Source organism: Fragaria vesca, linkage group LG4, assembly GCF_000184155.1.
Source record: "Fragaria vesca subsp. vesca linkage group LG4, FraVesHawaii_1.0, whole genome shotgun sequence".
Classification (NCBI taxonomy): Eukaryota; Viridiplantae; Streptophyta; class Magnoliopsida; order Rosales; family Rosaceae; genus Fragaria; species Fragaria vesca.
Window position 1 is genome coordinate 6,952,076 of NC_020494.1, and position 27,181 is coordinate 6,979,256.

The 27,181-nt window shown below is 36.0% G+C and overlaps 4 protein-coding genes across 4 annotated transcripts; 2 read left to right on the forward strand and 2 right to left on the reverse strand.

Annotated features, from left to right (window-relative positions):
* Positions 1 to 7,088: 7,088 nt before the first annotated feature.
* On the reverse strand, positions 7,089 to 8,466 carry LOC101297426 (peptidyl-prolyl cis-trans isomerase CYP19-3-like). The gene is made up of 2 exons (XM_004296608.1): positions 8,428 to 8,466; positions 7,089 to 7,805 (listed from the first exon to the last, which is right to left on the reverse strand). The coding sequence occupies exon 2, from the start codon at positions 7,784 to 7,786 to the stop codon at positions 7,256 to 7,258; it is 531 nt and encodes a 176-aa protein (XP_004296656.1). The 5' UTR covers positions 7,787 to 7,805; positions 8,428 to 8,466; the 3' UTR covers positions 7,089 to 7,255.
* A 545-nt stretch (positions 8,467 to 9,011) lies between these two features.
* LOC101296951 (pentatricopeptide repeat-containing protein At1g11290-like) lies at positions 9,012 to 10,193 on the forward strand. The gene has a single exon (XM_004297964.1). The coding sequence runs from the start codon at positions 9,012 to 9,014 to the stop codon at positions 10,191 to 10,193; it is 1,182 nt and encodes a 393-aa protein (XP_004298012.1).
* Positions 10,194 to 15,950: 5,757 nt separating this feature from the next.
* On the forward strand, positions 15,951 to 16,904 carry LOC101297239 (putative F-box/LRR-repeat protein At5g41840-like). The gene has a single exon (XM_004297965.1). It carries the CDS (start codon positions 15,951 to 15,953, stop codon positions 16,902 to 16,904), a length of 954 nt encoding a protein of 317 aa, XP_004298013.1.
* Positions 16,905 to 21,788: 4,884 nt separating this feature from the next.
* LOC101297532 lies at positions 21,789 to 26,286 on the reverse strand. The gene is made up of 9 exons (XM_004297966.1): positions 26,010 to 26,286; positions 25,739 to 25,894; positions 24,952 to 25,032; positions 24,748 to 24,873; positions 24,549 to 24,635; positions 24,082 to 24,169; positions 22,437 to 22,580; positions 22,177 to 22,252; positions 21,789 to 21,839 (listed from the first exon to the last, which is right to left on the reverse strand). The coding sequence occupies exons 1-9, from the start codon at positions 26,116 to 26,118 to the stop codon at positions 21,789 to 21,791; spliced, it is 918 nt and encodes a 305-aa protein (XP_004298014.1). The 5' UTR covers positions 26,119 to 26,286.
* Positions 26,287 to 27,181: the final 895 nt, after the last annotated feature.

Sequence of the window (27,181 nt, forward strand, 5' to 3'; positions counted from 1 at the left end):
CTTCGACCTTTGGCTCTTTTTATTGAAGTCATTCAACCTCGATTGAATGCCCTGGGTTAATGTGATATAATGAATATTATGTTTGCGTGTTTTTACCATGTTGACTGATTTTTTGGTTAATTTTAACTCTGTTAACGGTATTAATATCAATATTAGTGCAAGTTAAGAGCAAGATTGAATGGATGGCTGAGATCTTATTTTGATAATCGGTTTACTTGTACCATGATGCATACAAGAACTTTCGCTCTACGTGTCTTGTAAAGTTCTAAGCACTTCATGGAGAGGGGAACGGTAGCTAGGGCTTTTATATGCGTCTTGTATGCACTTCATGTAAGAGTAAAGCTGATACTAGCTAGCTCTGTGTCTTGTACCATATAAGTATACCTAATACTAGCTAGTTTGTAGTTTGAAACAAAATTTCATTTTCTTCTTAAATTATCAGTTTGACCTTAGCTTCCATAATGCAACTATTGTAAAAAGAGTTGTCATCCATGTGTGCCATGCCATTTCTACTTCCTTTTCTACTGGCATTTATGGGCCATGCCATTTCTTTTGCAACTATTGTAAAAAGAGTCCTACCAAACGTCCACCAAAATATTAACCCCCCAGCACAATATTACTAGTCCATCTATCTATATAGACATATATGTTGACTTCAATTCCCAGTTGTCCTGGGTTTACCGAATACCATCTTACAAAAGTCTTCAAATGAAACCAGTAGGGCTGGGCATGGGATAAGATTTGGCTCATCCTGTGTCCCGTCCCACACAGAACACATTGCTTGTAAGACGGGATCGGGACGGGTCTTTCCTTTTTCAGAGTTGATCCTGACCAAGTCCCATCCCGAACGGGATTGAGACAGGACGGGTCTAATCCCGCCATCACGTCCTAATGCAAAAACTGAAAAGAAAAAAAAAATTGATGACCCTCGATATTTGAATGTTAACTCTGATTCTGAAACTAAAAAAGACAAAGTTCAAAGCTTGGCATAGTAGTACAATTTCCTCTCTTACTTATGAAGTGTCAAAATAGTTGGTTAACATATAATCTGAGGACAGTGATTACATCCATAATCCATTACTTCCTACAGTACGTACATTCACTTAAGTTTAATTATATTCACGTGTATTATTATTCACATATATTATTAGAGAGGTGTTCAAGACCAATCATATATGTTTGTCTTTTGTAAATTGATATAGTGGTTTCATATATACATAGTTTAAACTGTGGTATGTAGTTGGATAAAACATAAAGGTTTTCTTTCTATACTAATTGTTAGGGAACAATCATATTTATGATCTATATATAATATAAATCTCAATAAAAAAATATAGAAAACATAACAATATTGGAAGTAGTGAATCAATCCTAACATAGGAGTGATAGTGTATGAATCCTATAAAAGTAGTAAATGAAAACGAAGACAGATTAATACACTTGAGGTTTTCTGATTGAGGCATGCATATTAATGCACTTGACTAAAGACAAATTTCGCCCCTACCTTTGTGCCTGTAGTTCGATGGGCGTCCGTTTTGTAGAATACAACAATCGATGATCCAAAATTGAAGCACCGTAATTTTGGATTCTAGCGAACTATATATTGTATTTTGTACTCTCTTTACTCGAACAAGACTTGTAAAATAATTGAGGAATCTTGATCTTATATTTAAGGAGATATGAGTATGGATTTATATAGAACCTCAAGTGAACCAACATGTCCGTTCACTTGTCTCCTTGAAGAGACGCACTTATTCCTATTGACATCTATTGGAAAAGACACACCTTTTCACCTTTCATAAGGAAATGTCATGAATAATTATATTTTCATTCAATTAGATATTATAGCATAATTTCCAACACTAATAAGTAACAGAACTTGCTCGTTTTCTTACTTATCTAGTTTCATAGTTCACAGATAAGTACTTAAGTCTTTTAATCCTATCTATGAGTTTTAATCAAATTAGCTTTAAACTATTATTTAATCTAGTTGGACTTAAAATTGAACACAGCAATTCCTACTGGTCTCCCCTAGATCATTTAAATAATATGACTAATTTATATACAGGATGGGCCTTATGGGCCTTAAACTTTCTGTCACACGCCGGTCCCGTTAGAAACAACAGGACGGGACGGGACAGGTCTAGTGTTTTTAGATTTAGAACTTGTCCCATCCCGTCAAATTTAAGGATGGGATTGAGATTTCATTTCTTTATGCCCAACCCTAAAAACCAGGACTTAATAGACTTCAAATAAAACAGAACCCTTCGATACCACCGAATACCATCTTTAACTTTCTCAAAAAAAAAAAACAAACAGAGAGAAGCACACCATCTTTAGTATCCTTTTGTTTACATGTCCTACTACTATCTCCACCACTACTTCAAACTCAATGAGATGGAAATTCAGATTTTTCATCATTTTTATTTTTCTACTTTGTAGTTTAATTTGGAGCACGGGCAAAAATTTCGACGAGAGGAAATAGCTGCAACTAGCACCAGAAACAGGAACATTTTCTCCATCTTCCCCTAGATACTTGACCAATATGTTGGCACCTACAGTCAATAATTTAGCAAAACAGATCAAATTATAATTGCGAAAAACAAATGTAGAAACATTACATGAAAATAACCATATCTACAACAATAGAAGTTCAACAACGCGACGGAAATGAGAGCTGTGAAATATTTGTTGTGACAACAAGCTTTGAAACTACATTGTTATTGCCATGACTTCATAATGTACAACATGTTTTAAATCATCTTTCACAACATTCACAAATCATCACATGTATGTTAAGCAGAACATTGTATGATATAACTGAAGAGAAATATAAAAAAAATCAAAAGAAAAGTAATTACCTATGCTTGTTCCAACTAAGAACAATGGAGTGTCATAATGTCTGTGATGAACATTTTTTTTTTTTTAATTATTAGTAACTCACATACTCTACATATTTCTAGTTTGAACTCATAAGCTCAAAATTATTAATAACTCACATAAGCTCAAAATTATTAAGAACAATGGAGTGTCATAATGTCTGCCATGAACATATTTTTTTTTAATTTATTAATAACTTACATACTCTACATATGTCTAGTTTGAACTCATAAGCTCAAAATTATTAGTTAAACACCTTAACCAACCAAGGCACGGCTAAAGATGATTAGTGACTTCACGTACATCATTAGTCCATTCATAATTGTAAATGAAGTCTGAAGTGATTGGAACTCCACCAAGTCCTCAATGGTTGTTAACAACTACATTCCTCTGTGATAGAAAGTAATGCAAATTGATAAACCATAATCTAGAAAATCTAGATTAACAAGAGAAACTAGAAAAATTAAGAGAAGTGTTCAGCTACTAGCTAGAAAAGTCTAGAACAATTAAGTATAATCTAGCTTGGTTTAAAATAGTCCATAAGGTCGGTGGACTAAAATTAAGTGATCAATATGTCAGTGGCCAGTTAAGATCGGTTAACAAAGACCTATAAATATGTATGTATGTAATGTAATTGTACTCAATTCATGAGTGAATGAATAGAAGCAAGTCATTCAAAGTAGTCCTCCTTTGTCTTCACATTCTCCTCTTAATCTCCAAAACATCATTGTTCTAATAACAAAATAATCTAGCTTGGTCTAGAGTAATCCATAAGATAGGTGGACTAAGGTTAAGTGAGTATGTCAGTGGCTAGCTAGAAAAATCTAGAACAATTAGGGCATCTCCAACAATCCTTTTTATACCCATACTCGTACCTATATTTTGAGTCACCTAAACCTATTACTATTCAAACATATATTCCATCTCCAACCATTATATCAAAACTCATATTCATACCCAAATTTTAATCATTTAAAAACAATACTTTCAGCCTCATTTTTTCTTTTTCCAGCTGAATTTATCTGGACCTTTCATTTTGAATGAAAGGCAAATCTGGGCCACACATTTTATGACTGTTGGAGGACCATTGGCGAGCTCACGTGAAACCACCCACACCAATCCAGCTCTCTTCAACGCGTTGTTCGCGCGTCTCTCTTTTCTGTCAGTTTTTTTGTCTTTTTGCGCGCTTCTGCTGCAGGTGGGATGACTGGCGCGTGGCTCCTGCTGTTGCAGACTCTTCACATGCAGCTGCTGCCTTCTGGGTCCCGCGTCACCCACAAATGGGTTTCCTCCCTACGACTTGACCCATTTTGGGCCGTGAGTCTGGTAGGAACCCATAATTAGGTATGAGTTTTTATTGTTAAAGATGAGTTTTTATGGGTTATGAGTATAGGTATGGGTATAGCAACTGTTGTTGGAGATGCCCTTAAGTACTTAAGTATAATCTAGCTTGGTCTAGAGTGGTCTATAAGGTCGGTGGACTAAGGTTAAGTGAGTATGTCAGTGGCTAGTCAATGTCGGTTAACGAAAGCCTATAAATATGTATGCATGTAATGTGATTATACTCAACTCATGGGTGATTAATGAAGCAAGCCATTGAAGTTAAGTAAGTCCTCCTCTTATCAACATCTCCTAACTTAACCTCCTAACTCACTTGTCCTAGTTATCATATACCTCCCAAGTCTAGCTCCTAACCAACTTGCCCTAAACACATTGTCTAAGCCCATCACACATTAAACACTTCCGCACATTAAACTATGATTGTGGTAACCACAAATTCTAATTAAAGTGGTATAAACCCACAACAATTTCTAATAGTGATATCAGAGCCGCTTCTAAAAACTAACAGTGGTATCAGAGCTACTTCTAAAACCTAACAATGCCATAGCTTAGAAAATAGAAAATAACATCTTTTTCCTAATGTAATATTCATTTGCATTATATAGTTAATTTAGATTTTCTTAGGCATATACCTAAACACATGAACATAAATAATAGTTTGCTACTGAGTAGATAAATAGATTGCACAAACACAACTTACACACAAAAGTAACCAACAAAGAACCCACATTGGAGGACAAACTCAACAAACATTGCAAACATGAACCATTGAAAGTTTTAATAGAAACTCATAACATTATCAATTCCAATAGAATGAAAATGAAACCTACAACATCAGATGGATCAAATTTCACACAAATCGATAGCCAGGCCATGTTGCTGAAACGTACAACAATAGAGTTTTAAAGCGTACAATTTTAAGAGATTGAACAACTTGCACTACATAAACACCTCTACCAAACTCATTCTCACACACAATTATGAATTCATTGCAAAAGAACATATAAAGAATTCAACCAAATGAACATGAACAAAACTCAAAATTCACTTACATCACTGTTGTTGATAAGATAATGTCACCTTGGGCATTCACGATTTGGATTTGAGAAGAACAATTTTTTATTTTGTTTGCAAATCCTCTGTTGTTGATCAACCAAGGCCTATAAGAATTATGTACTACATTAGCTCAAATTCAATTACAGTAGTTTCCATTAACAATATAAAGTAACCAACAAAGAAACCACATTGCAAGACAAACTAGACAAACATTGCAAACATGAACCATTGAAAAATTTAATAGAAACTCCCAACATTATCAACTCCAATAGAATGAAAATGAAAACCAACATTACAAAATCAAAAGAAGAAAGCTGAAATGGGTCTCAGAAAACACCTAAAAACCTACACCAAAACTTCTTCATGTCTTAAGATTTATTCGGAGCGGATTCAGTGCACCATGGTGCACTTGAGCTAACTAACAGTTTAATACTCCATTTGGTTAGTGAAGAAGAACAAAAAAAAAAAAATGGTCGACATCTGTTTGAAACTCTGCCTCCGCCTTCTTCTGCAAAACAATTAAACAAACGCACACCGGTTCGGTAAAACGCCATTGAAGAAGCCTAAGCAGCCCTCTCAGCCAAACCCAGATATCAAAAAGTGTCTAATAGCCTCCCAAGGAACCCTCCGAACCATACCCAGAAAGAAGGTAATTCTTCATTTTTTTTTCATAGGCTTCAATTCAATCCTTTCACCAATAGAAAGAGGACAACCAAATTCCAATATCTAGAAAGTTCCTAGTTTCTTCCCAATATTGCAGCAACCCAACATTCCCATCGTCAACCCAGAACCAATATTAATTATTAAATGAGAAGTCTATCGAATCACCAATAAAGTTGATGAACCCATGATTGTTGCCGCAATGAAATCCCAAAAGGACAAAAAATTCACTAGGCGTCTGAATCTATAAATTTCAAAATCTCAATCTGCTCCCAATTTCGTACCTGCAAATTTCAAAGAAGAAAGCTTGATTCAACTCCACATTGCACCACCAATCAATCTGCTATGTTTAAAAAAAGCAAGCTCATGATCAAAACCACAAAAAATAAGAATCTGCTGCCCCATTCACAGAAGCGACACAACTCATATAAATAAAACCCAGAAAAGTGATTGATCCAAAGCCAAGAGCCTCCGTTCAAAGACTCTGATTTGGATAGTGGTTTTTTTGTTCAATCTCTCTAGTTACGTTGACTGTCAGTCAGACGAAGTATTAATTATGATAGAATTAAATTAGTGGTTCATATTGCGCCACATGTCATTAAAGGTAGTGGTATACTTATACCTTGATGCATACAAGAACTTTCGAGATTTATTGGACATAGTAGATAAAGGGTTCTCAACTCCGAAAAATCCGTCGGTGGAGTAATTAAGACAAGAGAAGAAAGAAAGACAAAGATGCGACAACACTTTACGCCATCCAATTAGCCGTGGACGACACAAACTTTCCAAGAATCATTGGAGCTACTACATCAAAGGAAGCTTGGGATCTATTAAAGGAGGAGTTTGAGGGAACAACAAAGTATGTTCTGTCAAACTACAAACTATATGGAGAGAATTAGAAAATATAAAAATGAAAGATTCTAAGATCATAAAAGATTACTATTCCCAACTAAAGGAAATAGTAAATCAATTAAGAACCTATGGTGAAATATTAATAAACTAGTAATAGAAAAAATACTCACTAGCCTCACAAATATGATCCAATAGTAACTGCCATCGAAAACTCAAAATCCATTGCATCCAAAGCTAGACAAGTTCAAAAAGATTTGAGATTTCAAATGGCAGACTGCTTCGCTGTGGAGTCAACACAGAAAACTCGAAACAATTCAACATCCATTAGCAGGCCACACAAGATGATCCCGACTACATGTATTTATTCAAGTTAAATCAACAGGTCTTCTACTTGCTTTACAAGAGCATTCTAATTTTAGACACTGATATACTAGCATTCTAATTTTAGACACTGATATACTGCTACTCAATACCACTCTACATACAACTCACCACAATTTTCAATAACCACAGGTTCTGTAGTCGACCCTGAATCCGAACCAACCTTCTCCATCTTCTGAACAACGCCATAACCATCAACCACTTTCCCAAACACAACATGCTTTCCATCGAGCCATGAGGTCTTATCTGTGCAAATGAAGAACTGCGAACCATTGGTGTTTGGTCCAGCATTTGCCATGGACAGAATCCCAGGACCTGTATGCTTCAGCTTGAAGTTCTCATCCTCAAACTTTGCGCCATAGATGGACTCTCCTCCAGTCCCATTACCCCTTGTGAAATCTCCACCCTGACACATGAAATTTGGGATGATGCGGTGAAATGCAGAGCCCTTGTAGTGCAATCGCTTACCAGAACTTCCAATCCCCTTCTCACCGGTGCAAAGGGCACGGAAGTTCTCAGCAGTCTTTGGTGTAGCATCAGCAAACAACTGCATTACAATACGACCCGCCTTCATCCTACCAATCAGTATATCAAAGAAAACCCTTGGATTCGACATTGTTTTCAGATCTAAGAACCTGTTTAAATACAAAGAACGTTAGCAATCCCATTCTACTCAGAACAACCAAATAGTACTAAACTATCACTACCACACATTGAAAACCAAGATATCGGATCATGTTAATCAACACTAAACAACACTTCAGAAACAGATGATACTAGTAACAGACTTCCCTTGTACTGATAAGCTCACCACAACACACGACAAAACACATGAAAAAATAACAAGAAATTAAACAGAGACAAACCCAACAAAGAAAATATTCAAACTTTAGCAAACTCAAGTTCATCAATCTTTATCAAGATTCAAACTTTAGAACCCCCACGTTCATCAATCTTAACAAAGATTCAAACTATAGCAAATCAATTAGGTCATGTTCATCATTCTAGCAAAGCATCCTCAAGACTAAAAATTTACACAAAATTTACCAAGAGGATATTCAAAATCAAGAATGATAATACAATTTCTATATTGCACAAGAATTGAGCGCATGGGTTTTCAATAAAACCACCCACAAGCCTTCGATATGTGCTTTCTGACACCACATAACACTTCCACAAACACACACAGAGATACACTACAGCCTACAAACCACTAAACTGAACACAGAAACGAGTTGGGTATTAGAAACAGCATACCTGACAATATGAGATTCGGCTTGGTGTTGCAAACTGAACTGAGATGTGTGACTAGAGGCTGTGGTTATGTTTATATAGGAGAGCAGAGAATTGGGGTTTAGGGTTTTGCATACTTATTTGCAAAACCACCCTTGTTTTCTTGATTTATTCTTTCAAACACCCAATATCTTTTGGTTTTTACTATATGCCACATGGGTATATCTAACTGTGATACCAGAGCTCATACTTGAATGGACCAAAGTATGGTCACAACCTGACCTCGTCTCCTATCATCTTCCCTCCTTCCTCTCGCAGTTCAAAAGCTCCAACAACCAATTCTTCCATCCAAATTCAAATCCAACCAAACCCAAAACCCAACTAAACACCAACCAAGCACTACTTGTTCTTTCACTCCCAGCCTTGAACAAACCCAGCAACTCCATGCCCACATGATCAAAACCCAATTTGACCACACCCTTCAAATCCCACTCAATCCACTCCAAACCCACATAAGTCCTTCAGCTCAGTACAACTTCCTTATAACATCTTACATCAAGAACAACCACCCTAACTTTGCACTCAAATTATACACCCAAATGAGAAGAATGGGCACCCAAGTAGACCACTTCACCATCCCGTCAGTCCTTAAACCCTGTGGCCAATCCACTGATGAAGTGTTAGGAAGAGAGATCCATGGTCTCGCGCTAAAGGGCGGTTTGGATTGTGATGCTTTCGTGTGTAACGCGTTGATCAAAATGTATAGTGAATGTGGGAGATTGGAGTTGGCACGGTTAGTATTTGATGTAATGTGTGAGAGAGATGTGGTTTCTTGGAGTACTATGATTAATGGCTATGTGAGGAACAGAGGGTTTGGTGAGGCATTGGAAGTTATAAGGGAGATGCATTGCTTGCAAGTGAAGCCTAGTAAGGTTGCTATGATAAGCATGGTTGGTTTATTTGCTGACATTGCTGATGTGAAAATGGCGAAAGCAATGCATTGTTATGGTGTGAGGAATAGTGCTAATGAGAAGCTGGTGGTTCCTGTAACTACTGCTTTAGTTGATATGTATGTCAAGTGTGGGAATTTGGGTTATGCAAGAAGGCTGTTTGATGGGTTGGCTGAGAAAAGTGTTGTTTCATGGACCGCGGTGATTGCAGGATGCATTCGTTACAATGAGGTAGAAGAGGGGGTGAAACTTTTCAAGAGAATGCTGGAGGAGAGAAAGTTTCCTAATGAGATTACAGTGTTGAGTTTGATTATTGAGTCGGGGAACGTTGGAGCTTTGGAGTTGGGGAAGTGGCTGCATGCCTATGTTTTGAGAAATGGGTTTGTCGTGTCTTTGGCTTTGGCCACTGCTTTGGTTGACATGTATGGGAAGTGTGGTGAAGCCGAATATGCGAGGGCTGTGTTTGACAGCATCGAGGAGAAAGATGTGATGATTTGGAGTGCTATGATATCGGCTTATTCACGTGCTAATCGGACTAATCAGGCTTCAGAGCTCTTTGCTCGGATGGAGGATAGTGGAGTAAGGCCAAATCAAGTTACAATGGTTAGCCCCATTTCACTATGTGGAGAAGTAGGTGCTCTTGATCTGGGCAAATGGGTTCATTCTTACGTAAACCAGCAGCGTATAGAAGTTGATGTGATACTAAGAACAGCTCTAGTGGACATGTATGCAAAATGTGGGGAGATAGATGTCGCTCTCAGGCTGTTCAGCGAAGCTATAAATCGAGATAGTCAGATGTGGAATGTCATGATATGCATGGTTGTGGTAAACAAGCTTTAGAGCTCTTTGAAGAATTGCAGAGACAAGGTGTTAAGCCTAATGACATCACATTTATAGGGCTACTTCGTGCTTGTAGCCATGCTGGGTTGGTAGCAGATGGGAAGAAGATTTTCGAGAAAATGGTACATGACTTCAGCTTGGCTCCAAAGGTTGAGCACTATGGATGCATGGTGGATTTGCTGGGCCGAGCTGGGAAGCTCGATGAGGCTCTCAAATTGATCAAAAGCATGCCCCTGGAGCCTAACACAATTGTTTGGGGTTCCCTACTTGCTGCCTGCAAAACTCATAAGAGTCCCAACTTGGCTGAAGTGGCAGCAAGACAGCTGCTTAAGTTGGAACCTCAAAATTGCGGTTACAATGTTCTGATGTCAAACATCTATGCAGCATCAAACAAATGGGTTGATGTTGCTGGTGTCAGAAAAGCCATGAAAGACCAAGGAACCAAGAAAGAACCAGGTCTCAGCTCAATAGAAGTAAACGGCGCAGTTCATGACTTCATGATGGGTGATAAAACACACCCGCAAACAAGAAAAATTTATGAAATGCTGGCTGAGAGAACAAGAAGCTGAAAGAGGCTGGATACACTCCTAATACATCTGTGGTCTTGCAGAACATAGATGAGGAAGAGAAAGAAACAGCGCTGAACTACCATAGTGAAAAACTGGCCATGGCATTTGGCCTAATCAGTACAGCTGAGGTATCCCAATTCGGATTGTAAAAAATGTCCGAGTGTGTGATGACTGTCACACAGCTACAAAGCTGTTATCAAAGATTTACAGCAGAGTAATGATAGTAAGGGACCGGAATCGCTTTCACCACATCATAGATGAATCTTGTTCTTGTGGTGACTATTGGTAGCAATCCACTAACCATCTGTACAATGTAACAAAAACTACTGCATAAATTTTGTTGGGTTTGAATGTGAAGATCAACAAAGGCTCACTTCAGGGATTATCATTTAGAAAAACAAATTTTGTTGTCGATGCTTGCATTACTCTTTTACTCTATTCTATGATATTATAAAGACGTCGAAATGATTCGACCCTGTCAATTCATTCGCTTCTTGGCAAAGCTTTTAGTTTGCAACTCTAGACAAATTCTGTTTGTAGTTTGTTCTAGTTCAGAGATTTTTACAGAAGATAATCTTCAAATCACCAAGATAAGTACTGTAGAGACTTGCAGCAAGAAAAGAACCACCAAGAGAAGTACCTAAAAATCATTGTCGCCTTATAAATCCCAGTCATGTACATCATCTATTGCCTCATATCAGCTCTCCACCAAAACCATACATATCCTCTCACACACTGATATTGTAGCCTTCAGATTTAGGCATTATTCATTGCCTCATATCGGCTATTCCTATTGCATTGTTCATTCAATGGCCTAGAAATGGAACTACAACTAAAGGTAGATAAAAGCAAACAACAAAACTTAAAAGCAAACAACAAAACATTGGTTATCATAAACAGTAACAGATAGCTTAACTAGCTCAATAAAATAAAACCATCAAGAGTACGACACAGCAGAAATCAGTGAAAGAGAGACATAAACAAAGATATCAATAAGTTATCTTCAGAAGTCTAAAAGAGAAGCAAAGTAGCAGTAGTACGACAGTGATAAGCTAAAGCTTCTTTAACGTCACTACACATACACTTCTAGGGGTTCTTATCAAGATAACAGTTCTCCTAAATTCCACTCTGGGGACCGACGCGACGCAAGTAGTTAACTGCTGCGTCACTTATCTGTACAAAATGCGCATTCCTTGTACTCCATGATTCATTGAATGCAAATCCTGTCCAGCTTCCATCAGGGTGGCCATGATCCGACCGACGGCAGCAATGGCAAAGTATTTTATAGCCCTCTCCAACAGATGTGTTCTCGGGGTTTGGAATCATGACCAAGAAGGGACACGAGCATGGAACGTGGTCTACAACCTTCATACAAACTTCACAAAGTTCAGGCCCATCATACTTTTGATAAATCATCTATGTATTCTTCATCAGAATTACCTGTTTGTGTTAAATAAAAGCATGTTAGAACAGAAACAGCAAACTTAGACTGTCCAATAACAGTTACAATTAAGCTCATGTCCCCCAGCAGTTTCATAAATCAAAGCTTGAGTACCGGCCCTTACTTCAAAAAAAAAAATGTGGTTTAATCTTTTCCATGTGGTTTAATCCTTTCAATGATCCTAATATCTCCCTAATATCTCCCTAATATTTTGTTCAACGTAACCCTAATATCTTCCTTTCATTTTTATGCTAGTTATACACAACAGATACTCATTCTTACCCTAATAAACAACTTTATTGCCCGTTAGTAAACCCAATAGAAATTTATTGCCCAGTAGTAAACCCAATAGAAGTTTACTACCCAGTAGTAAACCTAGTAGAACTTTATTTCTACTTCATGCAAATAAGGACTAGATGATCTGATCACTTGCATTGTATGACTATAGTCATTATACATCTCATCAACAATAAATTGAGGTTTAGGCAAACATACCATCCCAATATAACATTGATATACCACCCTCATTGAAGATCCACTAGGACGGGCTCGTAAGGCTGTGCCAATCACATAACAAATTACTATAAAAACCAGTTTGCCGGTGCATATGTGAGAATCCCAAACCCTCCAAAGCTGCCTCTCCAATGTCAACTCGCTGCTTCACGGTGGCATATTTTATGGCACCTTCTTCGAAGTAAAGAAAGACCAAAGTGGCAAACGATGTATGTGAAAACCTAGCGCAGCAGATAGTTGGAAATGATCTAGTATGGCTTCTGGCGTAGGCTCGAGCATTTGACATTATAGGAATCATTTTTTCATGGTTATACTGTTTTGCAAAGTGATGATCCTTAGGCAAAGACCTGGACATGGTTTAATGACTACTAATTCTGACATATCTTTTGATCTTGGTGAGAAAGAATCTCAAGCAAGCAGGCAAATGCAAGTGCGGGTGAGCCATTGTGAGCTTTACTTTACACCACTACACTACTAATCCGGGAACGGGAAGCATTGCAATGGTTCAGTTGTTCGATATGCAGAGGGACTGTTTATGGGGGCTTTAGCTCTCCTATGAGCTGGAGTCCGACAAAATTAATAGGCTCACTAGAAGCTTTTGAAAAAAGAGTAAGTAGTCGGAATGAAAGTCCTATAGAAAAAGCATTCCATTCTAAAGTCAATGTTCGATCTCAGAAAAATGAAAAAGAAAGAAAATTTGAAGAATTTTTTAGAGGAGGAGATAAACCCAAATATTGGGCAAATAAAAAAAAATTCAAGGAGAAAAGAAATTATCCTCCATGTAGAATTTGTAAAAAGAATAATCATAAAGAAGAAGATTGTTGGTTTCAAGAAAAACCAAAATGCCTAAACTGCAACAAGTTCAGTCATAAAAAAGAAAATTGTTTCTTCAAGAAAAGCCACCGAGCAAATTTTTCAAGAGAAAATGAGTAAGAAGATCACCTCTTCTATACTAGTCACTCAACGAATGAAGAGAAAAACAAAAAGTGGTACATCGATAGCAGCTGCAACAACCACATGTCAGGAGACAAGAACATTTTCTCCAAGCTAAAGACTACAAAAAAGTCCCAAGTGACACTAGGAAATGGAGATACCATGAAGAGAAAAGGAAAAGGTATGATCTCTATCCCGACTAAAAATGGAACTAAATATATTAATGATGTTCTATTAGTTCCAAGCTTGAAGCATAATCTGCTAAGTGTTGGACAAATGATGGAGAATGGATATGCTATATTATGTGAAGGAGACTTCTGTAAAATATTTGACAAGAAAAGAATACTAATATTCAAAATAAGAATGAAAAATACAGGTTTTCCACTTCAATGGCAAGATATGGCCATGAAAGCAGAAGTCAAAAAGAAAAATATTGTTCGAGAAAAAAAGCAGTCGAAGACCCACAAAGCTGACCAAATGAAGAAGTATACTCAAAATCAAAAATTTGCAAAGATGCAATGAAGAAGAAAGGCAACAGAAGAATGATGCTGACCAAAAGCTAATGAAGCCAAATACAAGAGTGAGACCATCACCAAGACACTTTCAAAACCAAGACGCCGACTACTACGAGATTGCATCATCAATGCAAATTAAGGAGGAGTGGTAGAAGGTAATGCGCATTGATAAACCATAATCTAGAAAAATCTAGATTAACAAGAGAAAACTAGATAAATTAAGAGAAGTGTCCAGCTGCTAGTTAGAAAAGTCTAGAACAATTAAATGTAATCTAGCTTGGTTTAAAGTAGTTCATAAGGTCGGTGGACTTAGATTAAGTGAGTATGTCGGTGGCTAGTCAAGGTTGGTTAACAAAGCCCTATAAATATGTATGCATGTAATGTAATTATACTCAATTCATGAGTGAATGAATAGAAGCAAGCTATTCAAAGTAGTCCTCCTCCGTCTTCACATTCTCCTCTTAATCTCCTAAACATCCTTGTTCTAATAACAAACCTTCTCCCAACTTCTAGCTCCTACATACCAAAGTCCTAAACACATTGTCATATCCCACTACACACTAAAAGCTTCCGCATAAACCACAAACTCTAAAAGTGGTATCAAACCAACAACAATTTCTAACAAAGAACACAATATCCTTACGAGTCTCGGATAGCATGCAGGACCTAGGAAACCTAATTCAAATGGGAAGGTCTTAAACTCTAGCATTCTATAAGTACTAGGTGCTATGAGTGCAATTACAAAGATTTATTCGAGCCCGGACCTGAGTGTAGTTTGAAGAGTCTGTCGACTCAGGGCCTTGAAGTCTAAGGGCCCAAATTTTATTTTTCATAACTTTCTATTGGGTGTAATTGTTCGTGACATATTAATTAAGGTTTCTTAATTGAAAAACTAAAGGTGATTAAAGACAATTAAGGACAAGCCTGTACTCATTATACTTTAAAAAAAGAAAAGTACTCATTGTACGTAGGCCCTCATTGTATTCACTGGAAAAAAATAAAAAAAATAAAAAAAAAAGCCAATGATATTTAATATAGAATTGACATAATTATATACACATAATATAATAAAACTATGAATTAATACTTGAAAATTGTACAATAGAAAGACTAAATAACCGAAAAAAGAAGAGTCATATGTAAGATATTTAATATAAGGGTATATGGCTTAAATAAATTTGGATATTAAATGTTGTTCATTGTTAGATTTTGAGTTTATAGTTTTACTTCATAGAAAATTTTAAATTTTATTCATAACTTTGAAGGACCCAACTTTGAGAGTTCATCTCAGATCTAAAAATTTCAGGTCCGAGTCTGCCAACACATATCACAAATACACCAAAACCCTAAAAGATCACCATATAGAATTTGGTTTGTGAGGAAGAGAGGTTTCAGTTTGTGTTGAGAATGAGTAGTTTGTGTTGAGAATGAGGGAATTGAGAACTTAAACAATTTTTCGGGGAGGAGAAAGTCTATCAAGTGTCCAAAAAACGCCATACGTTGTGTCAAAAAAAATAGAAATTTACGTCAATTGAAGAGACGACAGAAGAGTGTCGTCTTAAAACGAACAATCTTATTACTCATTTTGGCTTGTTTTTAAGACGACAGATGATTTGTATAATGAACACGCTAAGTTTAACTGACTGCTCGTTGCAATATTCAGACGAAAGATATTCAAATGTCTGTCATAAATATTCATCAGATGACAATAAAAATGACTTCTGTCATATGATCCCTGTCGTCTGATTTCAAAATTGGCGTAGTGATACGCTCATACCCTAGCGGAATGAAAAACAGTGGAGATCTCAAACTTGCACATGAAGATTCAATATCAATACTCCAAGCTGTGGAAGTTGACAGGATTATTGCACTACCGGATGAGATTCTCTGTCATATACTCTCTTTCCTTATCCCGTTATGTTCTGTCCGGAGCACCGTTTTGTCTAAGAGATGGAACAAGTTGTGGACTTGTTGTATTACCAACCTTGATTTCGACATAAAAGATTTCAGTTCATCATATGAGAGTAACTATCACATTTTCGTCAGGTTCGTTGATCAGGTGTTGGCCTTTCGCGACTCTTCATTAGACATCACAAGATTTCGAGTTGCCTGGGAGGATTGTGAAGATTTCTCTATTATTGATCGATGGATACAGGTCGCCGTCAACGCTAATGTTGTTGATCTTGATGTTTCTAGCTATGTGTATCCTTTCGAATTGCCTTCATGTGTTTATACCTGCAAATCACTGGTGTCTTTGAAGGTGAAGTCAGATTATCTTACATTTTATTCTCTTCCTAAGACAGGTAGTTGTTTCCCAAATCTCAAGTTCCTTCATTATATTTCTGGTTATGATTTCGACTGTGCCTCTGGGGCAAATCTTTTCCGCAGCTGCCCTATACTCGAAGAGTTGACTATAGAAGCACATCATAAGAAACGTGTTTTGAATTTCGACATCTCTGCACCTGAATTGAGGACACTAACCACAATCATGAAGAAGATGAATAAAAGAGAACATTATGAAGAAGATGAATTTGAGGAAGATTATGAAGAAGATTATAGGATAGACCCCTGCAATTTCTTTATCGATGCACCTAAACTTGAAAATCTTTGTGTTAAGGGAGAGGTTATGTCAAAGTATAATTGGAAGAACACAAGCTCTTTGGTTCAAGCCAGAGTTCAACTCCAAGTGTTCAATGAAGCTTCCGCTTGTTGTCTACAACCAGAAGAGCAAAACACTTGAGCATAAACACATATATAGATACAACTTATACAAGATCATATACACCGTAGGTAGACCGAGAGCTCCGAGGATAAGGGATTTTCTATGCAGCACTCAGTTACCAAGCTCAGATGGAGAGAGACTCGTATTGGCGTAGTTTAGAGTGTGCATAGGGACCTCCTTATATACTGCACTTTGGATAGCTCAAACTCTGTCCATCAAAGAGTTTGAGTTCCACTAGAAAACAATAATATTAGTCCATCTCTATCATCTTGTTTGATAAGATAATTTAATTGTATCTCATTACTTATCTAACCAATTTCATTTAGATAATATATCATGATAATGTGCTTTTAATCCCACAATGTTTATTCTGCATATATTATGGAAGTTGTCATGCCTTAGGACTCAACATGCTAAGTCCATTCCAACATTCTCCCACTTGGACTAGCATTAGAGTCTGTAACAAGAATCCATATTGAGTTCAGATATAACACTGTTCCTTTGTGCACTTGAGATTAAAATTTCACATGTTTGATACAAACATCATCAGTCTGTCATCACAAAAGAGAAATGCCGGATCTCCAGAAAAATTGCATTCATTGAACACAGTAACTTAAAGACCACCAACACAACTCTAAATGTAATACATGACCAATCAGAGATGATAGAATTGCCAAAGTGTTTCCTGATGAAAATGGTGATAATCAAACACTTAAGCAAAGCAGTCCATTCCTTGGTTCTGTATGCAAGAACCTCAACACAAACTTTCAAAGAAAATTTTCCTGTGTTCCTTTAACATGCATAATGATGCAGCAGATATATATATATATATATATATATATGTATATATCACATATACATAATTTCTTTATAAGCAAAATCACTTATCACAATTCTTATAGCATGCTTAATGCTCATAAAATTCAGTAACCTTACTGTAATCAAAAGTCTGAACTTATTCATTTTAACAAAAGTGGCAGAATGCCAAGCTTTTAAGCTCAAGATATTTAGTCTAGAAAACTAATAAACAATAAGCAGTGTAAACAATGCTCCCACTATTCTCTAGCTATCTGAAAATCCATAATGGACTATAGTGAGAACCACGAAGTGTAAATAATCAAGTGATTCATGATATGCTCAATTCCAAAAGACAAATGCTCTTATAGTAAATGACATGAATTTGAATTGTGAAATATTCTCCCCCTATATATTATATATATAAAATATTCTCCCCCTATATATAATATATATAGAAAATATTTGTCTAAAGTTTAACCATTGTGAAACAAAACCAGGATCACAAACAAGACTATAATCCATATCAATTCATAATAGTTCATATACATTCAATCCAAAACAATGCAGAATGTATATCAATTTAGATGATATTTTCCTTATGCATACTTTCTTTTCAATAACCTTGGCTACCTGTGTGGCAAAGCACTTGGTCATTCCTTATTTTCATTTAATGTCCTATCATGTGTGAAAGTACGTTTTATAATCAGACAAGTCAATACCTGTATGGCAAAAGAAAATGTCCAACTATACATCCTTATGCACTTCACACATGACATACAAAACCATAAAAATTACTTAGAATTACTTTGTTTAAAGCCATCTGTGGATGATACGAAAGTATTCTAAACAACTTTATGCAAGTTTCCTGTTTTAGTGTCTTTATAACCAAATAGAGTATCATAAACAACTATGCTGTGTGCATTATGAAATTTAAAACACTCATTTTGATTCTAAAACAGTGATTGATTACCTTCGTTTTCATATCCATGAGATTTTCATCTCATAAGAAAACTCAATCTTTTACTTATGTTATCTTTAGACATAAATTTTTCGACCAGGGAGAATTTATTTCAGTCATTTAATGTCCAAGAATCACATAAGCAATTACATGTTATCAACATCATACAGTAGGTATAGGCAAACCAGAAACAATTCCATAAGAGTTCAGTAGCATACATAGACTACAAACACATTTCACTCAATTCAGAATCATCAACAATAACCATCTCCTAAATCTATATTGATAAGTTTCATCTGGGCATCTATCCTAAAGCTTAAGTACCCCCCAGGAGAGTATCCAGGGTTCTTGCAATTGAATCGTTACAAAGTTCAATAAAATCTCAAAACATGGACAGTTGCATTCCAGGATGCTCCTAGCGCTGGTATCAATGCAACACATATATCGAATAAATCAAACCAGACTTGTAAAACAAAATGGACGAGTGCTAAGAGCAGTCAACACATGTATGGTAATAAGAAAAGATCTAGGCAAATCAAATGCATTTTATCAATTTTGTGATGTGTTGTATAGCCTGTATGTGCAAATTAAATGCATGTAAAGTTTAAACCTCCTGTGAGAGATACAGTCATGAAATTAATATGCACAACACAAGTTTCTTGATCTTATAACCTTTATAATCAATGAGAAATCCTAGTGGCGGTTTGCTGTGTGCAACATGTACCACTAAGACACCCCAAGGATCCAAGACCAAAGTTGGTTCCCGTAGTTCATCGAGCACAAGGCTTGAAGAACACACCAACTATGCTTAAAGTAAAATTTAATGAAAATTTAACAAGATTCATTTTTGGGAGATATCTTTTATCTTGTTAACTAAATTTTACATAAGCAAATTGTAACAACAAGTACACAATGATTATCAACATATGTAAGATATTCCAGATCATATAAAAGCATTGAGGTAACATATCACTATAATCATTGACATATGATCATTACAGAATATCCTTATCTAAAATACCAGGGCAGCATGCTTTAATTAAGTTCATGTACATCCCAGAGACACTTTAAGCATCACTTGATAACCAATTTTAAACATCTTCAAGAGTTCTTGAAAACAATACCTTACTTCTGTTAAATCATGTCAGCAGTAGATGCATAAATACAATCCCATATAGTATCCAAGCAATTTCTGTAGTCTGATTCCAAAGAAAGCTCTATGCATGTCTCTTTTCTGTGTTCTGTATAAAAACTTCATAGGATTTCACACAAGCATCCTTAATTCTTCACTTCATTATCCTTACAATCACATACTCATAAAGCTGGATTAGGTAAGCATATTGGCATCTAAATATAGTACTGTCATTAGATGCCTGAAGTCCAAAACAATAACCTTTGTACATATTTAGATGAGCTTGATACTTGTTCCAATATCCAAAATGAAAATCAGAATAATGACCAAGTAGGAACAATAATAGGCTATATCAAAAAACATGTATTTGCTTCAATAAATAGTTGGCTACTAGCTAGAAATTTAGCTTTATTGTCCGATCATCATGAGCATGCATGTTAATATCTGCTAAGAATCAAGCAAGTATATTCCAGTTGGTTTACAATATGATTATTATTTTGTATATCAATCTGACAATCTTGTAGCAATACCAAAGATAGAACATCGATCCTTAGATAACCAATCAAAACCTGATACACACTCAATATCAATGGAGATGCAAAACAAGATTTTGATGCTAGCCAGAAATCATGTAAAGTACAGTAGCTATACACCAGCTTGATGCAAGCCAAAACTATTTACCTTTCCTGGAACAGTACTGAAGAACATGATTATTATGAATGAATACAATATATACATAACTATTTATATTTTCAATTATCAAGCATATCAAGACAATCTTAAAGACATATAAATGATTATCTAACGTGTAGTACTGGCAAGTGTATATATAAGATTATCAGTAATGTGGGAAAGGAACAGTTAAGCGAAATGTTCCACTGTAGAAATCTTGTTTCTATCAAAATGAGGTGGTGTTGCTTGATGCCAAAGCATCTGAATTTTTCACAACTTAGTCTCCTGCCTACTATGGCCACATATATGGTCAACAATTCAGTATGCACAAAATTGGGCAATCACAACTGAAAAAAAACAAACAACTAAGCAATAATCTGCCTTCTATCAGAAAATCTGAAAACACTTGTCCTTTCTCCATCAATTGAAGTTATCTAGAGTTCTAGACCACTCACTAGTCAAATAATAACTCTGAAGGTAATATAAAACTAACACACATTAAACATGTATATTTATGTATATGGAACAGTTAAAGTAAAAGCCTGGAGAAATAACTAGCAGACTGAAAACCAGTTGGGAAATCTCATGAGTCATGACAAGTCTTTGTAATCTGCAACGTGGTCAATCTATTCTGAATGACAATGGTAGACTCTTGAAAGTAATATAAACAAAATACTAACAAGGAAAACCATCAATAACAATTGCCAAGACATTATAAAGGGAATACAACAGAGAGATTTTAGTTTCCTTATCCATCTCTTAATAGAATTGTGTCTTGCAAATTATATCATGTAAACGTCTAACAGAAGAACGACCCAAAATAGACATTTACTCATATATACAATATACACACACAAATGTTTGAAGATGATCCTTAGTAGATACATCCAGAATGCAAATTTCCAGTAGGTAATAACATGAGTCGATGATCTTTCAATTACAATAGACAATTTCAAAGAATTTGATGCAGTCTCAAAAAACAGCCACACTTTCATGAAAAGAAGATAAATTTGGTCTATAATCTACTTACCAAGCTTTCTTGTTAAGGCATTATTACGTCATTTATCAAGATGTCAATGAGTTCATCTTAACAGTCATATATAGTTTACAGTTATACCAAAACAGCAATAGAGAGCATGTCACAGATATAAAACAAGTCATTGATCAATAGCTATTTATTGGACAGCAAGTATATGTAAGAACAATGACTATAAGCCACATTAACAAGACAAGCAATGCCTATCATTCCATATAGAAAACCAAAAATTTTGAATTGCACAACGTAGAGCCACTACTGATCACTCATATGATAGGATCCCATATGATAAGCCCTTCCACTCCCTCAATCAAGGTTATGCAATTGAGCACTACTATGCTCAAACTCCGACATGTTCTGAACCAAAGATCATATTTCAAAATTTCAGTTCAATAGCAATAACAATATCACTTTTATACAAAAGATTGATGATGAATCTGATAGTTCCTACTATGTTTATGTTACAGCAAATTCAATAGCCAATGCTCATGCAGTAAAGCATAATCCACAAAACCAATTCCCAGAACTATTTTCATAAATCCTATGAACTGAATTCCTTGAAATAAGAACATGTATTCACAAGGTCAATCATGATTTCAAAAAGCAACCATCGACATTCATATTCATGCACCTATCCATATATATGCTATTAGTATGCACATTTGTAGCCTCATTGATCATCACAAAACCAAACCTGTGGATTGAAGCCTCTAATATCCTTACTGGACTCATCTCTAAATATCAGAATATCAAACTCCTGAACTCTAAAACTAGTCACACAGATAAAACAAATAGTTGTGCATATCGAATTGAACAGAAAATTCAATCAGTGAGTGCAATATGATGCTTATCTGTCGTTTAAGAATTTTCTCAAGATTGAGGTTGTTCTTGACGGTAGATGACTTACTATCTTCTTCAGTTATCTTGCTATCACAAAACAATGAGTGTGTTTACCATATAATGAATGGTGATAGCCAAATTTGATCGGCGGCTCTTGATCGCTTTAGGTTGACGGAGGAGCGTCCGAGACCCTCTTCCTCTTTTCCTGCCCAGTAACCGAGTAGAACCCGATTTGGTTTTCTCGCATTAGAAGAAAGACTGTGCATTAGAAACAATAAAATGCGAATTTGATCCCTAATTATTTTCCATTAAAAGAATGATCGACAATGAACCATTAAAAGACTGTAACTATCAATTTGAACAGAGTACCTTGAAATCAAGAAAAGCATAGACCTTTTTCGCAGAAGCTAAGCCCCAGAACAGTTTTTCCAAAATGATCGTTGCTTCAACGATCGAGTTTCTCAATTTAAATAGGTTTCGTATAGTGATTTCGGGTCAAATAGGATCCGCGTGTTCTAATAAAACAGGTATGGTACATGCTCTTTGGAAGAACACAAGCTCTTTGGTTCAAGCCAGAGTTCAACTCCAAGTGTTCAATGAAGCTTCCGCTGACCTTATTGCTGAGTTATTCGACAGAATTTCTAGCGTCAGATATATGACCATTTATGCTCCTGATTTTGAACCTGAACCTTGTTTGCCCGAAGCTTTTAGTAAATTGATCAAGCTAGAGCTGGTTTTTTATGAACGGCCTTGCTGGAAATGGCTAGATGAGGTGCTTAACATATCGCCTATTCTAGAATCTCTTGTCTTAGACTTTGCAGAGACAGGAGGAGATTCCTTCCAACCACCAGAGTTTGTGCCTACTTACAGGAAATATGGGAGGTGTTTAACACATCGCCTAGTCTAGAATCTGTTGTCATAGACTTTGCAAAGATAGGACATTCCTTCCAACCACCGGAGTTTGTGCCTACTTGTTTGTCTTCACAACTCAAGACTATCTTCATATAGGGATTCAAAGGAACACCGAATGAGATTGACATGGCAAAGTATTTGTTAAGCTATGGTGAAGTTCTACATAAGGTGATTATTTCTTCTCCAAGTTGTTTCTGTATTGGTGATGCAGAGGTGAAGATTTTATCCTTTGAAAAGGGTTCAAAGACATGTCGAGTTGAATTTATCGAAGAAGTGGATTCTGAGTTATCTTCTGAAAAGGGTTCAAGTTGATTTTATGTGAGATGCGGATTCTATCGAAGATTCTGATTCTGATTTTATTTTATACCCTTCATCATACTTGTAACCAAAAAAAAAACAAAAAAACCCTTCATCATACTTATTTTCTTCTTCTTTGTAGTTACGTTTTTATTATTTCTTGCAAGTCATTATAGGATTGAAAACTGCAAATTTTTTTTATACAATATTATATTTCTTTTTATACAAGTTATTCTGTTCTTTTTATAAAAGTTATTCAGTACACCGATATTATTTGGTCTCATGAACTATAGTCTGTATAGAGAAGACAAGCAGCTTTTATAATGCACTGTCATCTTGATTCAAAATGTCTCAAAGTGCCAATGAACCTACATCTTGAAAAGAAGTACAACAGCCAAGACCAGAATGAACCTATATCTTCGAGTAGGCAGTAGGTCATACTTGTATAAAACTTAAAAACAGAATCACTCTCCTCAACCTATCAATGTGAGTGAAAGATAAATCGAGATGATCACCTCACTAAACACTTGTGGTTACTTAGCTAACTAACCTGACTAATTCCATATCCCATGAAAGCATAAGAACCAAAATTATTAGGGCCACCAACGTAATTGAGTTTGCATGTGTGGTCAAGCTACCTGCATAATCAGAAAAGAAAAAAGAAAAAAGGGACAGAAAAATTGGATTCAGCATTACACTGTCAATATGAATAACTGAAACAGATACTTCAATCCCATTAATATAGCCATTGGGGCTAGCATGCAACCAGACCTTTTTTAGATGTGAGAGAGATCCACCAAGGCAAAAATACTATATATGCGCGAAAGTTATGAGTAGAACCAGCTCCTAGAAGTGGTTATTTGTACTGCTTTCAATAAGTTTCCATCTTAAATACTCCATGATAGGTAAAAAAACAGAACCTAGCTCATACAATTCAATTAGAAACAGAAGTGCCAAACGTTTTCCCCCTTACACTTGACAGTACAGATAGTTTCCTTTCTTAAAGACAATTCTTACCGCTGTCAGCCAATGCAGGAGTTGGAGGACTAGTACATTTATTTGACACCGAAATCCCAAGGTTTGCACAATCGACTCCAATTGAACCTTAAATATAAAGAGTGAAACAGTCAGATATTATCTTCTCATCTGCATTTCTGCATACTCATTCATCATCATTACCAGCATTTAAAAACTTTATGGGTTTATGTGCTCTTACATTCTTTAAGGCAAGGGAGGGTAGTCATATTGAGCAGATTATAATAACCTTCTCCACATTCACAATTGTATGACAATTTTGATGTCTTGTTGCAAGTTCCACCTCCACAGTCCATCCAATAGCATGCTATACAACCAATAATATATAATAAATAAGTTTATCTAGGAAAAGGAGAAAAACACTCTCGAGTATAAGAGTCAATACGATCAAAAATTGATGTGTTGGCCTTCTTCGATTTATCTGGAATTGGGGCTGGTGCTTTTTCACAGGAATAATCCAGGTTACCTATAAAAATCCACAACAATATATCAGCAACCTCAAAATCATGATATTGGTTGGAAATTGTTCATGTAACATAATCAGAATGTTTGACTTGTGGGTAGAATATCAAAGTTAAAGGAAAATTATAGTCCAGATCTTTTGACTTGTCGGTAAAGATATCAAAATCAAAGCTTTGCATTTAGAAGTGTATGCACATCTTACAAAGTAACATAAGATGACCGTGTGACTAACATGCAGTCATGCACAACCAAGTAAATCAAATTGGCATTTTTTTTTATGAACAAATAGAGATTTGTCATCGTTAGATATATACTTCAATTTTACACAAAATGTAAGTTTTATTTTTCAATACACACAAAAAATGTAATTGTTCTGCTGTTTGCATTTCCCTCCTCGTTACTTACTCTGTCTTTATTGCAGAGAACAAACGGCTATCCATATACCAACACCAAAACTCCCTTCCCCCCTAAAACCAGTTACCAATGACCAAAGAGTACTGACGTCAAGCAAATGTACTAAACTAACAAACCAACATTAAAAAGTATCAAGATTTTTGTTGCATCTGGTAGAGCTTTGTAGAATAATAACAACAAACACTCCCAGAAAAAGAAATGGTTAGGAAGACACACTTCACTGATGTTACTAGATATAATAGTCCATTATCTACTTGTTTCTGAATTACGGAAAGAGAAAGATATAGAAGCCTTACAGTTGGGAATCACACAAGGTAGAAACTTGAAGTGATCAGTACTGTTCTCAGTAGTCTGCTTCCACCCAGAATCACATTGACATTCGAAAAAGAAGGTGCTACTGCTTGAAGGCTTGCAAGTCCCTTCACCACATTCTATGTCTTTGCAGACATCATCTGTGATCAGAAAAACCCACCATTCCAAATGATCAAAGCGTCAGATAGAAAACAGAAAATCATAGAAAGCCCAATAATTTGAAAGCAGAAAAGAAAGAATGAGAAGGAAACAAACCCATGATTGGAGAGAAAACAGGAGCCAAGATGTCGTCTAATGACTCGGCAGAGACAGATTCAAGAGGAAGAAACATGGCAAGAAAAACGCAGATAAAGGAGAAAGCCATATTCTTCAAGTCTCAAACTTTGCTGTACTAGCAAGACCAGGTAGAACAGAAACTATAGCTGGAAATGAGTGAGGGATAGACAAGGGAATAGAAGGGCGATGAGGTATGCTTGTGATTTAATATTTGACCTGTGGATGAGATATGAACTTTTTCAAGGGGAATGCTACGAAGAACTAGCTTTAAGATTTGCTGTATTCGTGGCTGAGCTGCAAAGGTTTACATTGGCAAGAGTGGGTAGTTGGACGTTGGGGTTTTGACGTTTGAAACTCTTGAGGCTTGGATCTTCCTTCCTCTATACCATAATAATTATACCACGTACAATTCTACGTGTTATACGTTTGTTACAAACGGTTTGTACATGGTCTTTTGGATGATTAAGAAAAACAAAGGAAGCAATTCAAAGACCAATTTGGTCGAAGCATATGTAAAACGTATAAACGTATGACATACACACAGATCTAATTACTCGAATATAATACAAAATTTGGTTACCTTTAAATTCAAAACATGTAAGTACGTATCCGATTGAAGGATTGAAGGGCTTTTTTTTTCCGTAAAATCGTAACTGTTGAAACTATAAAATACTCGTTCTACCTAGACATAGGCCAACGTACGCTTGGAATTTTGAGCAAAATATTAATTGAACATTGAAAAAGAGTTGATATTCATTGATGGTGGCGTGATACCTATGTGGTGTAGCTCGGATGGTAATCCAATGGGCTTCCAAATAGGATGAATGCTGCTTCGATACTAATTGAACATTGAAAAAGAGTTGATATTCATTGATGGTGGCACCGAAAATATCAAAGTGATACCCATGTGGTGTAGCTCTGGTAATCTAATGGGCTTCCAAATAGGGCGAACGCTGGTTTGATAGGATCCGGATCCTCTCCTAAGAAACCTCTTCTAATATTGCCTAATAAGTTGATCTTGACCGTCCGTTCCAAATCAATGGTCATGATCTCTCATACCTTATGTAAAAACCAATTTCTCATACTCCTCCAACTCTCTATATCGATCAAAATCTCGCCCAACTCTCTCTCTCTCNCNCNCTCTCTCTCTC